Source organism: Homarus americanus, unplaced genomic scaffold (genome assembly GCF_018991925.1).
Source record: "Homarus americanus isolate GMGI-L3 unplaced genomic scaffold, GMGI_Hamer_2.0 scaffold32929, whole genome shotgun sequence".
Classification (NCBI taxonomy): domain Eukaryota; kingdom Metazoa; phylum Arthropoda; class Malacostraca; order Decapoda; family Nephropidae; genus Homarus; species Homarus americanus.
In genome coordinates, this window is record NW_024737097.1 from 18,784,409 (window position 1) to 18,798,447 (window position 14,039).

General features: G+C 33.4%; 1 protein-coding gene across 8 annotated transcripts in view; it reads right to left on the reverse strand.

The window, feature by feature from the left end:
• Positions 1–2,053: 2,053 nt before the first annotated feature.
• The window catches only part of LOC121873268 (protein N-terminal glutamine amidohydrolase-like), a 28,057-nt gene continuing 16,071 nt past the window's right edge, over positions 2,054–14,039 (reverse strand). For 7 of the 8 annotated variants that reach the window (XM_042376701.1, XM_042376700.1, XM_042376699.1 and 4 more), the window contains exons 2-7: positions 13,579–13,892; positions 11,708–11,861; positions 10,895–10,936; positions 7,777–7,922; positions 6,865–6,989; positions 2,054–5,740 (exon numbers count right to left, since the gene is read on the reverse strand). In XM_042376701.1, the coding sequence (XP_042232635.1) occupies positions 5,634–5,740; positions 6,865–6,989; positions 7,777–7,922; positions 10,895–10,936; positions 11,708–11,861; positions 13,579–13,697 (693 nt within the window). In that variant the 5' untranslated portion in view covers positions 13,698–13,892 and the 3' untranslated portion in view covers positions 2,054–5,633. The remainder of the gene's footprint in view (positions 5,741–6,864; positions 6,990–7,776; positions 7,923–10,894; positions 10,937–11,707; positions 11,862–13,578; positions 13,893–14,039) is intronic. The other variant, XM_042376705.1, reaches the window with a different exon arrangement.

Sequence of the window (14,039 nt, forward strand, 5' to 3'; positions counted from 1 at the left end):
ATATGTTAATTTTTGCTTCCCCACTAGTATAATATTATAAACACGAAATATTAAATACTTTGTCTGCATCCATCTACCAGCAAATCAGCTGCCTTGCTACAAACTGACCCTAGACCTCAGTTACAAGGTTTGAGTGAAGAGACTGTATAGTCTCTTCACTCAATTCCCTTTGCAACCTCATGCTGATAGTACCGAGTACATTTTATTATTCTTTATATTCAATTTACCCTAAAAATAAAATAATAAATAACCATTTTCTCAAAATCAACACTCATGAAAGTGTATAAAATACCATATGTACAAATAAATCTCTCAAATATAATAATCACATGCAGTATTTAAGATGTTGTTCTATAGCTTTCTATTAAAGTATCATATTAAAAATCATTTCCAAGTGTGAATACAGACATATATTTCATATATATATATATATATATATATATATATATATATATATATATATATATATATATATATATATATATATATATATATATATATATATATATATATATATATATATATATATATATATATATATATATATATATATCATAAGGGCCCCATTTACAAATAAGTATTTAAAACACTACAGTACAGTAACTTTTTTGTGCTATCTCACCTTTGAAAATATTACCTACACATTTAAAAAAATATCAATAAAATCAACTACCTATATCATATCTTTTCTGTGGTACATGTACTTAGATAAATGTTAAACTATTACAATATTGTAAAGACCTAAGAAGCATTGTTATCCAAAATGGCAAACCACATCCTTTTTGTGCACTTCAGTTAAAACAAATAGTTGTCTGTAGCATAAATATTAATTTAAATTTAGCATAAAAATGCAAAAGAAATAATACTGGTAAAGAGTCCAAATTTGGTTAAAAGTTTAAGAAATATTCAACTACTGTACTTTATTATTAAATTGTTCTTAAAAGTCACAATTTGAGCATGCAGAGACCAAAAGTTAATTTCTAAATATTATTACCATATGTATTAAGACAATTACAAGCTTTACTTATGCTGAGACTAGTTCAGTACAGTACTTTTGTACAATTATCTCATTTGTTGTACTTCACAGTAACAGGTCTTATATCTCAATAATTTTCATAATAATCAGTATTACATATTTTATGCTAATCTTTATCATGCTTTTTTTATTAAATAAATTCCCAATTAGTATAATTTTTAATATCTCAAAAATCTATTTGAAAGTCATTGAACACAGCAAAATTGGATAGCATATACATGTATACAGTATATTACCACGTATAGTACTGTATTTTTTTCAAGCAGATATTCATTAAAGGGCAACTTTTCCATGGGGTAATGCTTTTGATGATAATAGTTGGAGTACGGTAGTAGAAGTGGCTCTGTGTTTGTTTTTAAACTTTTATTTAAAAATAATCTACCACATAATCACAAAGAATCAATTTACACTAAACTTTCTAGGAGTACTGATGGACTTTTCTTATACCAGGTAATACTGTGCACTACATATTTTTCTAGTTACCCAATTTACCATACATTACATAATTTTGTTTACACAATTTTTCCAGTCAATGAGCTATACCTGCCTTCTTAAAATATCATTCAATCCACAACCATTACTGATGTGTTTCTGCATTTTGTACTGTGTGGTATCCACACAAAATTTGGGAAAAAGCAATGGTGTCTATACTTACTACAGTAACAAATGAACCTCCCAGGTATAATACTGGCAGAAATGTACATGAAATCCACAATAAATAGCTACTGTTTGTGATGACGGGTGCCACTTTCAGTAAGTTTCATTTATAAACATTAATCCAAATTAGTAGAACTCTTTTTTCTTGGTGCTACATTTTGTATTGGTAACAAATTATAATCCAATCATTCACCATCAACACACCTGGACAACCCTTTCTCATTCCTCATATATCATTTCTTTACTTTCTCATTAACTGTTAATGTATATATTTTTTTCAATCAGAATTTTACCATTCCTCCCCATGTAGTAAGAGTTATGAATACAACCAAAATTGATAAGGAAAAATAAAAAATAAAACAAAAATAAAGAAGTGTTAATGATGTGCAGGTCACAAAAATTTTTGATGTGCGAGAATAAAAACCTCAAAAGGTAGAGTAAAATACTATGGGAGTCAATGTCAGCCAAGAGCACAAAGATGGTTTGCTGATGCCCACAAGCATATACACCTGTAATTCTAATTCATAAATTGCTGTATATAATAGTGCAGAGAAATGTAATTATACCAATCAGGAACTAACAACTTCTCTTTAAATGCACTCAATTTCAATTTATATCAATACTACATTAACCTTATTTGATGTATATAACTCGTTGTAACTTTCAATACACCTCACTGAATCAATAACCATGAATTTTGCTATATAAAATACAGTACTTGTATTTTCTATAAGAAGTATTGTAGCTTAAGCCTATTTGTTAATCATTCTGATCTACAACAGTAACTTATGTTAAATAACTGCTTTTGTTGAATACCTCCATTAATACCACCCTGTGATTTTCACTGGTCTGAGCAACGAATGTAATTCATTATTTTATATCAACATGTCAAATTATATTTATTATTCTTATGATAAAGTTTTAAAGCCAGCCAGTGACCCAAATATCAAGTTGTCCAAAAGAATATAAAAGGCAGTCCAATGAAAATGACCCTACACACTTTTCAGCCATGCCTGTGAGGTGGAACATTAGTAAATTTTTAAGATTTGTAGATGATTACCAGTATTAGAAAGTCATATACACGTAAAAATTTTACATTATTAAGCACTTCTTAGTAACTTTTTTCACTATTAAACTTTTCCCTCTACAACACAGTATGGCCAGAATCAAATGCACTTAGTTATTAATAATTCTGATTAAAAATCCTTGAAAAATACAAGAAAACATGAAAGTAACTAAAGGTTAAAAAATAAGTAATTTTTGACTGATATCCTCTAGTCTAGTCTATTTTATATTCTTGAAATCTTAAATTTGCAGATACAGCAACAACAACAACACAATATTTCCATGTAGTAAATGTATACAGTCCAATATTAAGGTACAATGACCCCTCACTGAAAGCAGGGCTTGTGTTCCCAGAAAACGATGTGTAGAACGAATCCACGGAGAACAAACCCATTATAACATGTGGAGATAGGGGATGTGTCAGGTAGACCTAAAAAAGTCCACCCACACCAAAACTAAAATTTGAAGACATTGTACAGCTCTCCAGTAGTTCACTTCTACTGGAATACCCCAGTTATTGCAAAGGATGCATACCAGTAAATGTGAGGAATAAATAAAAATTATACTAAAAAAAAAAAAAAAAAAAATACTGCATTGCCAGTTGGCAATAGTTTCACTACAAGTGAGACACAGGAAACTGTAACAGCCGAGACCCCCAACATAGTTCACCCCTCCTCTTCCCACTATCTGTGCGCTAGCAACTGAGCATGTAAGAAATATTTATTCCCTTTATTTTTTTACCTTATGATAATTATGTCTTTTATTTTCTTTGCACATTCTGTATGAACGATTGTGAGTGCATGTGAAAGAATAAAAAAATAAAATAAAAATTAAATAACATACTGTATATCTACCCAAAATTATGAGTTGAAATATAACAATAACAGCCTAGCCTGGTAGGGGGAGAGCTAGGGGGATGTAGCGACAGGGACAGTCTAACATGGCGACATGCCACATCCACACATATGCTCACTTCACACAAATACACACCCATGCTCTTCATTTTTCTTATTTTATAGCAGCATGCCATCTCCACAGATATTTTTTCTAATTCTAAATTACACTGAACTCACTGGGCCCACATGGTGTGCGTGGGTAGCATGAGGATGCTACCTGTGGACTCAACTCCCAGCTGGCCCACACAAAACGTGTTCTAACTGACCACGTTCAGCCGAATTTTCCCGTTTTAGCCGGGCTCAATCCATGTTCGAGCGAATCTTAGCCCCGTGTTAAGCGATACCAGGTAGTAATTAAAAAAATAAAATATTCAGATGAATCTGTATTTAAGATACTCATCTTAAGTGAGGGAGCAGTGTAATATATTATTAAAGAAACAAATTTTCTCCCATAAGTTCAAACTGTAGTTGCATCAGCTAACAAAGGTTTTATGATAGCGAAGTGCATCAATCTATTTGACAGTGAAGATTGGTTCCATATATAGGATAGTACACAGCAAATCTGTCAATCTGATCCTGAACAGTGTATCCACTTATATGTTAGTGAACAGTATATCCATCTCTTTGACAATGAGAATATCCATTGACCAGACATTTAGCTGTATGTCCCATCTATCTGATAGTAAAGTGTTCCCACCATTTTGATAGGGAACAATGTGTCTACCTACCTAATACAGTAGTAAATAGTGTATCCATCTTTTCTGAACAGTGAATAATATGTACATTCATCTGAAAGTGAATAATATCTAGCTATTGGATAATGAAGTGTTCTATCTATCTGAAAGATAATACAGTATTGTCTTCATCTTTATGGTTAATAGCTTTCCCCTCTATTTGATAGTAAAGGGTTTCCATTGTATGAAAGTGAGTACAGTAGTATATTCATCTACTAAATGATAATGAAACATTCCTATCAGTGTGATAATATAGTACTGTACTGTAGTATATGGTTTTCCATATATCTGATAGTGAATAGTGAAGCCACCTTTCTGATAGTAAATAGTATATCCATCTATCATTTTTGAACAGTTATATATCAAATACTGAAAAGTGTATATATATATATATATATATATATATATATATATAAACACTTTTCAGTATATATATATATATATATATATATACCAAGAGTTTTTTGTCTATTTTTGTCTATACTGCAGACCATTTTATGTTGAACCTCCTCAACATATCTATAAATTCCTCCACATACAGTACTGTACTTCAATCTTTCCATTTTACTGTCTATCTACATCTCTGCAGATTCCTCCATACTCATCTGTTTATATTTCTGAAGATTTCTAATTTGATTCTTCCATCTTTACCACTGAGGTCTTAAATTACATTTTGATACAATTACAATTTTAGTGTCAATACCGTATGTAAAATCATTGACATAGTTCAATAAACGAATAAAATATTTCTAGGTTTGCCATAGCAGATACAATGCATCCTGTGAAGGCAATCAATTAATAAGTAACTTTCTAAACCCCGATAATACTGTAGCTATATGAAAATTCATCTACGTTCCTCACTTGCAATAATCACCATAATATAAATTTCTTAGAAGATAACCATTTTGTACAATGAATATCAAAACCTTATATCTTAATATTAAATCCAAAAAACTATTAAGTTTCTGATAAAAATGTAGACACTAGATCAAACCTAATTCCATACATAGATTATAACATATTACAAGCACTTCAATTTTTAAAGTAAGTACAAATGAAATCATAAAATCAGTGAACTATATTAAGCTAATAATACCACATAAAGAACCTAAATTACTCTTTCACTAAAGCTGATGGTGATAAATGATATGAAAGGCATTCCAACCTTGGCAAAAGTGAGTTTCTGTGAACTGAGCATCATTTATATCATCATGAAGAGGTTAATTGTGTGTATATGTGGACACCTTACATGTTCTTGTAGAATCTGCGTACGAAGTCTTGAAGGTTGTACACAGTGCCAACACCTCGCTTAGGATCCATGCTGATGAAGTCATCAAGATTGTGAACACACTCTGGAAATTGAGAAAAATTTTCATAAAAAAATTGTCTACAGGAACACACTGAACACTGATACTTGAAATAAAATAAATAATAATGTAGAGTATAGTACCTGTAACATATTTAAAGGGACATTTTCTGATTCTTTTTCTTTCTTTCCACATGGTGTGATCTGGAGACTTTCTTTATGACTGCAAGCAGTGTGTGGTGATTAATGGCAGAAAATTTTGTATGCCAGTGTGCTGGGACTAATGTTTGTTTGTTTGTTTCATAAATGATATGCCATAAGCTATTCATTCTTCCATACTAAGATATTCAAGGATATTCAAGGAAATTAAGAACCTATTGCTATGTGAATCATTATAGGAAGATCTTTATAAGGATTGGTCAAAGGAATTAAAGCCAAGATTTAACATTATGAAATGCAAGAGGATTCACCTAAGATACACCATAAATTGAAACCAAATGTGAAAAGGATCTGGGAGTTTATGCCGACAACAAACTGAATTTCTCAGATCAAAGAGAGGTGAAACATGCTAATAAGCTATTAAGATTTATACAAAACTCTTACACATACTTAGAAGGTCCATCCCACGTTAGGCTTTTCAAAGGTGTGGTGTTCCCACAATTGAAGTACAGTATAGTTATTTTGTTTGGTCCCTAAGATTTGCTAAAGACTGCCAATTGATTGGGAACATCCAAAGGGGGCCATTAAATTGGTGTCAGCATATAGGCACCATACATACCAAGAGAAATTAAAACAACTCCAATTGCCTGCTTTATACAATAGGGCAAGGAGTAATTTAATAAGAGTTTACAAGCATCTCAAAGAACATTACTGCTGGAGGTAGCAGATGGAAATGCCACTAGGGGGTCAAAGACTCAAATTACAGGCACCAGTACAGAAAACTGTTCTCTGGAATAAGGGTTTGAACTCTTGGAATAAGGTGCCAGTGAATGTTGTGGTAGCACTTTTGGGAGCCCATACATACCCAGGACTTGCCAACAGTGCATAACAAAGAGCAGACCAACTGCCCGACTAGCTAGTAAGCTGACCAGGGATAAAAAATATACCGGGAGAGTAATTACTGTATATAAGCATTATTTGTACTATCACCAAAATAATATTACAACTAACCTGGTGTTGCAATTGGTTGGGATGGTGGGGGTGGATGCATCCAGGTCCCATCATCACGTCTCATATGCCGTCTATCACTGGCAAACTTTTGGAGGAATACAGATGCTGGTACTACACGGAAATACCTGAAAAGAAACATCAAACAGTGACTGTACAGAAAAATACAAAAGGAAACACACAGTAAGAATGCTGGTATGATTTAATCTATTTTATATAAAGTAAAAATATTTAGTTGGCCAAAATTCTGTCTTTCCCAAGCATCTAAAAATTCAGTCCAGTGAGAAGTACAAGTCTATACACTGTACAATATTTGTTGTCCAGAACAGATCCATCATAGAGACAAACATTCTTAAAATCAAATTTGTCCTGTATTTTGTGGTTAAGTTATATTCATATAAAACATGAAAGAACATTGCCAATCAATGATAAAAGTATGTACTGTAGTTAGATTCTGCCCAACGGATCCCCACACAACATGAAATCAATCTCACATACTCCTCCTCCCAGCAGACTTCTCTCTCAGTTCCTAATACCGGTATATTTCATCTGCCATCTACAAAATCTTAAACAATATCATTTCCCCTTATTCAACTCACATTAAATTTACCTATTCTAAAGGACTCCAATACTCTACTGTATCTTTTTGCTGCCTCTAACCACAAGGGACCACTGTTTGGTGGTACATCAAATGCACTGGTGTGTCTGCACCTAAATTAATTTTCTGCTACATCCCTGCCTTACTCTCAACCTCAAAAAACCTACAGATACTGTACTGAAAGAAAACTCTACCTAAAATTATACTGCAAAAAGAGTGAAAATTAAACGTACATGTATTCTAAAATTAATTGTGTTTTGTAAGTCTTGCATAATCCATAAAAAAAAAGGTAAAAGTTTGACAAGGTTAACACTTACCTGTGATGCTCTGGTCGAAGAATGTGATCTGTGCGAAGTGTCTCTGTGACATACTTGTGGAAGTATGTGGGGAATGGTAGATCCGAGTCAAGATCAAACACCAGACACCGGTCATCAGGTTCATACATAAAAATTACGTGGTAGTCCTGAAAATGTGAAGAGTACAGTATGTAGCCAACCATTTTTAATGATAGTATATCCACATTTTATACTATACAACTGATCTCTAGCAGGGAACATCACCCAGGGGTAATGGACAGCAACATTCCACAACCAACTATGATTTTTATATTACTCAAATACATATTTCAGTGATACCTCTGAACTTAATCTAAATCTAAGGCATCATAATTACAGGGCAAATATCATACACTTTATGAGTCAATATTTATCATAAAAGCACTTAACTATAATGACAATACAATATCAAATACCTCAAGTGCTCTAAATATTTCACACTTAAAACAATAAAATGTAAAAAATAAGCAATTCCAAGTACTTACAAAGCAACTAAATGAAAGAAAAATAAACAGGGATACATGCATTGCATACAACAAAAAAGAACAAAAATAAAACAATATTTACAAATGACAGCCATTACTTGGTAACTCATAAGTACAATATTAGTGTGGAAAAACACCTAAAGGGACTTTTCATAGAGCATTCAGAAGGGCCAGTTGTTCTCTTCTACTCATGGACTCACTACCATGTTCAATTTGTGACCGCTTTCTTCAACCAACTTCACATCAAGTATGCACACACGTACGCACGCACACAAAGAATGATTGATAAACGGCAATACAAAGTTGTAAAGTTGGTGACACTTCTATCTCTACAGTACAGTATACCCTCTTACTCTTTCATTCACAATTCTTCTGCATTGCTGGTGTTGTTTTCTGTCATTCTTCACTAAAATTATCTTCACCAATCTGTAACCTACTCATGTTCACACTAGTGCCATAAACTTTCATCCAAATTTCTTTGTATTTCTGTGACCCTCATGCCTCCTATCTTCATTCTTAAATCTATCAATTCTCTTAATTCTTATGATAGTGCATGAGTTAGTATTTTCTAATGTTCTCTTACTTTTTGGAAGTTGTTTACATTTGAAAAATTAACTTTTACAAGCAAATATTGTGCATTTTCTGTACTGTACAATACTTCACTAAAATGATCTCTCCTGATCACAAATTTGTTTTTACAACATTTACTATAAACAAAAAATTAAACAATTCTCGTATTTTTATTATTACAAAGATGTTACCCAAGGGCAAGGGGATGTTGGATTTTTTTTATTGCATGGGTAAAATGTTCTCTCTTCTAATGATGGTTCCTTTCTAGGGTTAAAGAAAGAATTTTACTTTTTCTGTCTTTTCTAACATGATACATTTTATATTCCTGTGATCACGAAGCAGGTTGATTCCTCTACTATGAGTAATTGACTACTCTACAGTGATATATTATTTTTTTTTTTTTACATTTCTAGTTATATTTATGTTAAGAAAAAAAATTTGTGATGCCAAAACAAGGGAATGACTGCACCTATACCTTAATATACTGTACATAAGTCTATATTTGTACAGGTTGAGTCCCTCTAATCCAGCACCTTTGGGACTTGACCAGTGACGGACCACAGAAATTTCCAAACTACAGCAAATCTAATGACAAAATTCAATTACTCCACCAACACTAGAAATACATATACAATACCAGTAAAAAAAAAAGTCCACACACTTTGGACAAAAATTTGAAGATGTGTTCCTGGTAACAAAAAATATTATAATTTTCCCCAAAACTGTGATGTGCAAAATACAGTAAAGAATACAGCCAAAATCTGCCCATCATGAAGACAAACCCACCTAAAAGTGAACTACCAAGTGGCTGCTATTATAAATTTAGTGCAAACTAAGACCCATAGATTTACATTTAAATGTCTTAATATTTGATGGGTTTTTATTGAATAAAGCAATTTATAAAATGTATTAATAGTTTCTTTAATAAAATGGACTTGGGAGGGAATATTAGTGTATGCATCTCATGTAAGCCCTGTCTAGCTTATGTAGCAATACTAGAACTTCCACCATTCACTGGTCTCTTTGAAGCCATATTAAAGATTAATTTAGAGCTAAATAATAACACAGAACAACACAGAGCCTGGACTGCTGAAAGTGAACAAACTCTGTAAGAGCACAGGGAACAGGGACACCACCCTTGTCAACCAGTTTTGCAAACTACATGTACTGTAATACCAAAACAGCCAATCACAAACCATGCCGGACCACAGGGTGCCAGATAAAAAGGTTCAACCTGTACTGTACAGTACTCTGCTTGTATATCTGGATAAATTCTCTGAATCTGAATTATTACTTTCTCTTAGTCCTCCCTCTAGGTTTCCTTTTTTTTTTCCTTGGTACTATAAACACCCCTTATTCTTTTTAGTCTCTTTTTTTACCATAACCACATGAAAAATGCTTTCCTTACTGACAGCCAGGCACACATGCAGAACATTCCAGTTTGTTGCAAACACTGATAATGAACATCTGAAGGCACTGCAAGAGGCAGACCACCTAATAAAACACTTGACTTTGAATCCAGCAAAAAATACATGACATAGCAGACAAAGATGTCACAGAATCCTCATAATGTCATAATTAGAATCAACACCTTCATAAAATAGAATAAATTTGTTACTGCAAGAACTATGACAGCTCAACAAGAATCTTCACAGCTTCATGAAAAGAATCAAAATTATTGTACTAAAATAACTACAGTAAATTGACATGGCAAGGACTAAGGTAAAGTCTCACCAACATCTATAAAACACTGCACTCAGCTGTAGCAGTTAAATAAATACAATCAGCATGAGCTTACTTTGCATAAACATTTTGCTGCATACTGCACATAAAATTATCATTCTGGATGGTGTCATGATTAAACACTTGAACTTATGGTCGGAAAAACAAAGGAGAGTAATATCAATAATCCCAAGCTATTACTGCAAGGCTGAAAGCAAAATGCATCTACTGCAGTAAGCAAGCAAGAGTATACCACACAAAAGAAACCATATGGAGAATAGGACAAGCACTCACACAAACACACACACAGCACGCGAGTGTACCTTTTCACTCGGCGCAACACATGTGAAGATGTTAGAATAATCCTGGAACAATGCAGTAGAAAAGGTTTTTACAGAGAAATCTAGAAATAATGAGAAAATGTGGTGGGGTTTTACATTCATAAATAGAAATATAGGGTAAAATTTTAAAAAACTACGACAGGGTGCTGAAGGGTAAAGATACTTGAATCCTAATTATTACTTCGATATCTTCCTTTCCACTAGGGTGATGTTACCTTGCCCAAATTATTTTCCATAAAAGTCTCTATTGGTTGGTTGATTTGAAAAAAGCATTCATGAATAACTTTAAAAAATAATCCATGCGTCATTTTAAATTAAGTTAAACCGAGTAGTGACTGCCATAATGCCATGAAGGAGATAAAAAAAAAAAAAAAAAAAGGATCAATTCTATCAAAAAGAAAATGGATGATCAGTTACTCTATAATGGTTGAAGAATTTAATAGTATATAGAAAATATAAAATTATGCCCTCGTATCAAATGTCTAGGCTTCATATCTTAATAGAGGGTACATGTATATCAATTTATTGCACTTTTGAGATAAGCCATAATTACTATGTTAAACACATTAAACCTTATTAAATTTTCATATACAGTATTATACAAACCAATTTTTTTTTAAGTAAACTGGAACCCACCTAATATTAGCACAATTCTGTACAGTATCGTAAACCAAAAATATTTCTTTAAGTAAATCCCTTATCAAGACTAACTAATTCCTTCTAACAAACCTTATATACTATATGTTACACTAATTTCCATTTATTTCACCAAGGACAAGACTAAAATCAACGTACCCATGTTATTAGCTTATCCTCAGATTTGCCCACTCGTTGTCTCCATAGTGGTACACAACGGGTTTCATTACTGATGAATGCCACAAAGCACTTAACCAACTCCTGTCCTTCATGAGTACGCACATATTCAGACAGCTGCCAGACATTTTCTTCACTGTAAAAGAAAGAAACTTGAGTTATAATAGGAGGTACAGCATAGTCAGAAAATTTGTAAAAAAAAAAAAAAAAAAGATTTCTAATCCCAGGGTTTTAATGATATCCAAATCTAATGTTTGTACAGTATTAAGCAATCAAAGTAAAAAAAAATGAAAATTATATTAATACAGTATTCAGTAAAACCTCTATTTAATGGACTACAGTACAAGTAAGAGGTTAGTCCGTTAGATTTAAGTCCATTATATGGGGGTTTCACTGTATGATAAAAGGTTTACAGAAAAAAATACTTTTCTTACTTAGTAGCCTACATGAGAACAATGAATCCTACTACAGTATTCTTAAATTTCTTTAAAATATTGCCTCTATATATTAAAGAAACAGAACACTTTAGTAGCTACAATACTGTACCTGTATTTAGACATTTTACATACAGTACAAGGTGGTGAGAGACATCACAATAAGCTAGAGAGCTCATGATACAGAGGAAAATGACAAAAAATTTTATGTGTTGTGCTTTATCACAGTACGTAGTTGATTAAAGATACACTGACAAACAGACACCTACCACTAAATCCTCCTGCTAAATCCATCAGGGGTATAGAAAAGGAAATAAAGTGAGAATTGTACAGGTACATTCTGTTTCATCTAATATAACAAGACTTAGTAAAAGGAAGAAAGCAATACAGCATTAAAATCTTTCCAACATAAACACAATCCAATAAAAAGAACCTTAAAAAGCTGAAAATTTTTGAAGATGAAAAATTATTTCAAAATCATGAATAAAGGCATGAATAAAGCCATCTCGAGAAACGAAAAACGTCTGTAGTTGTCGCCTTCATTGATTTCACTAAAGCATTCGACCTAGTCGACCACAATATAATCATCAACAAAGCTATTGACCTTGGGCTTCGGAGAAGTCTTATACCATGGCTTACAGACTTCCTCAGTGACTGACGCCAAGCTGTACGCTTCCGAGGAGCTGTCTCCACCTTTCAGTCACTCACCTGTGGCGTCCTCCAAGGCACCAAGATGGGACCACTCTGCTTCCTTATGCTCATCAATGATGCCCTAAGAGAAACCCCTGCTCGCTGGAAATATGTCGACGACTCCACCATTGGGATCAGCGTCAACAATTCTGCTCCCAACTATACCGCCCTTCAGGATTTATTGAACAGTCTCCAAAACTGAGCCACCAACAACCATGTCACCATCAACCATACCAAGACCATGGTTATGCACATCAACCTCTCCTCCGACATTGTCCCACCTCCTTCCATTACTCTAGGTCCGAACACACTCCAGGTTGTAGATTCCACGAAGCTCCTCGGCGTCACCATTGACAACAAACTAAATTGGAAACCACACGTCAGTGAAGTTGTCAAATCCTCCAGTTTCCGTCTCCACCTCCTCCGCCGACTCAAGTCCCTCGGAGTTCCTGCACCCGAGCTCCTTTAAAAAATCCATACTCTCCTAAAATATGGAACAGTTAACACGATTGACTATTCAAAAGAATCATGCACCATTTCTTAAATATTGAATAGGAAAAACAAGACATAAGAAAACTTTTGCTAGCATGTCACACAGCAGTTTTTGTCTCTTCAAAAAGTTTTCACTGCATCCTATCATTCCAAACATACACCATTCTTAACTTGCACGAAGCAGAACATTCTGCCATGCAAATCATTCCCACAATTTTAACATAATGTATAACTTACCAGTAAAACTGTGTGTATTCACAGTCTTCAGGGGCAGGCACGATGGTTTTCACAGTTTTGGTAACAATGCGCCTGGAAGGACTATCATTTGCTCCGGCCGTCTGTGTCTGAGCTGCCATTGTTTCAGTACAGTTGCGCCTTTGCTGGCCACTTTTAAGAGAGTTTTAGGTTTATAGAGCCCAGTTGACTGTAGTAATATCAGTTCTGTTTTGGATGCACTGTATTTTATTAACTGTTTGGTTCCTGGGCCATCATACTAGACTTGGGCCTCATATACTTCACTTCTCATTTCCTGAACCACCTCTGCATAGGCACTTTGGTTGGGAGTGGAAATTTTCTTTAGAATCAGTGTAAAAATTTAAATGACAGGACATTATATCACATATAATAACTGTAAATGTATTCACCCTTTTTGAAAACAATGACACAAGATGATAACAACTATAAGTAAACAATATATA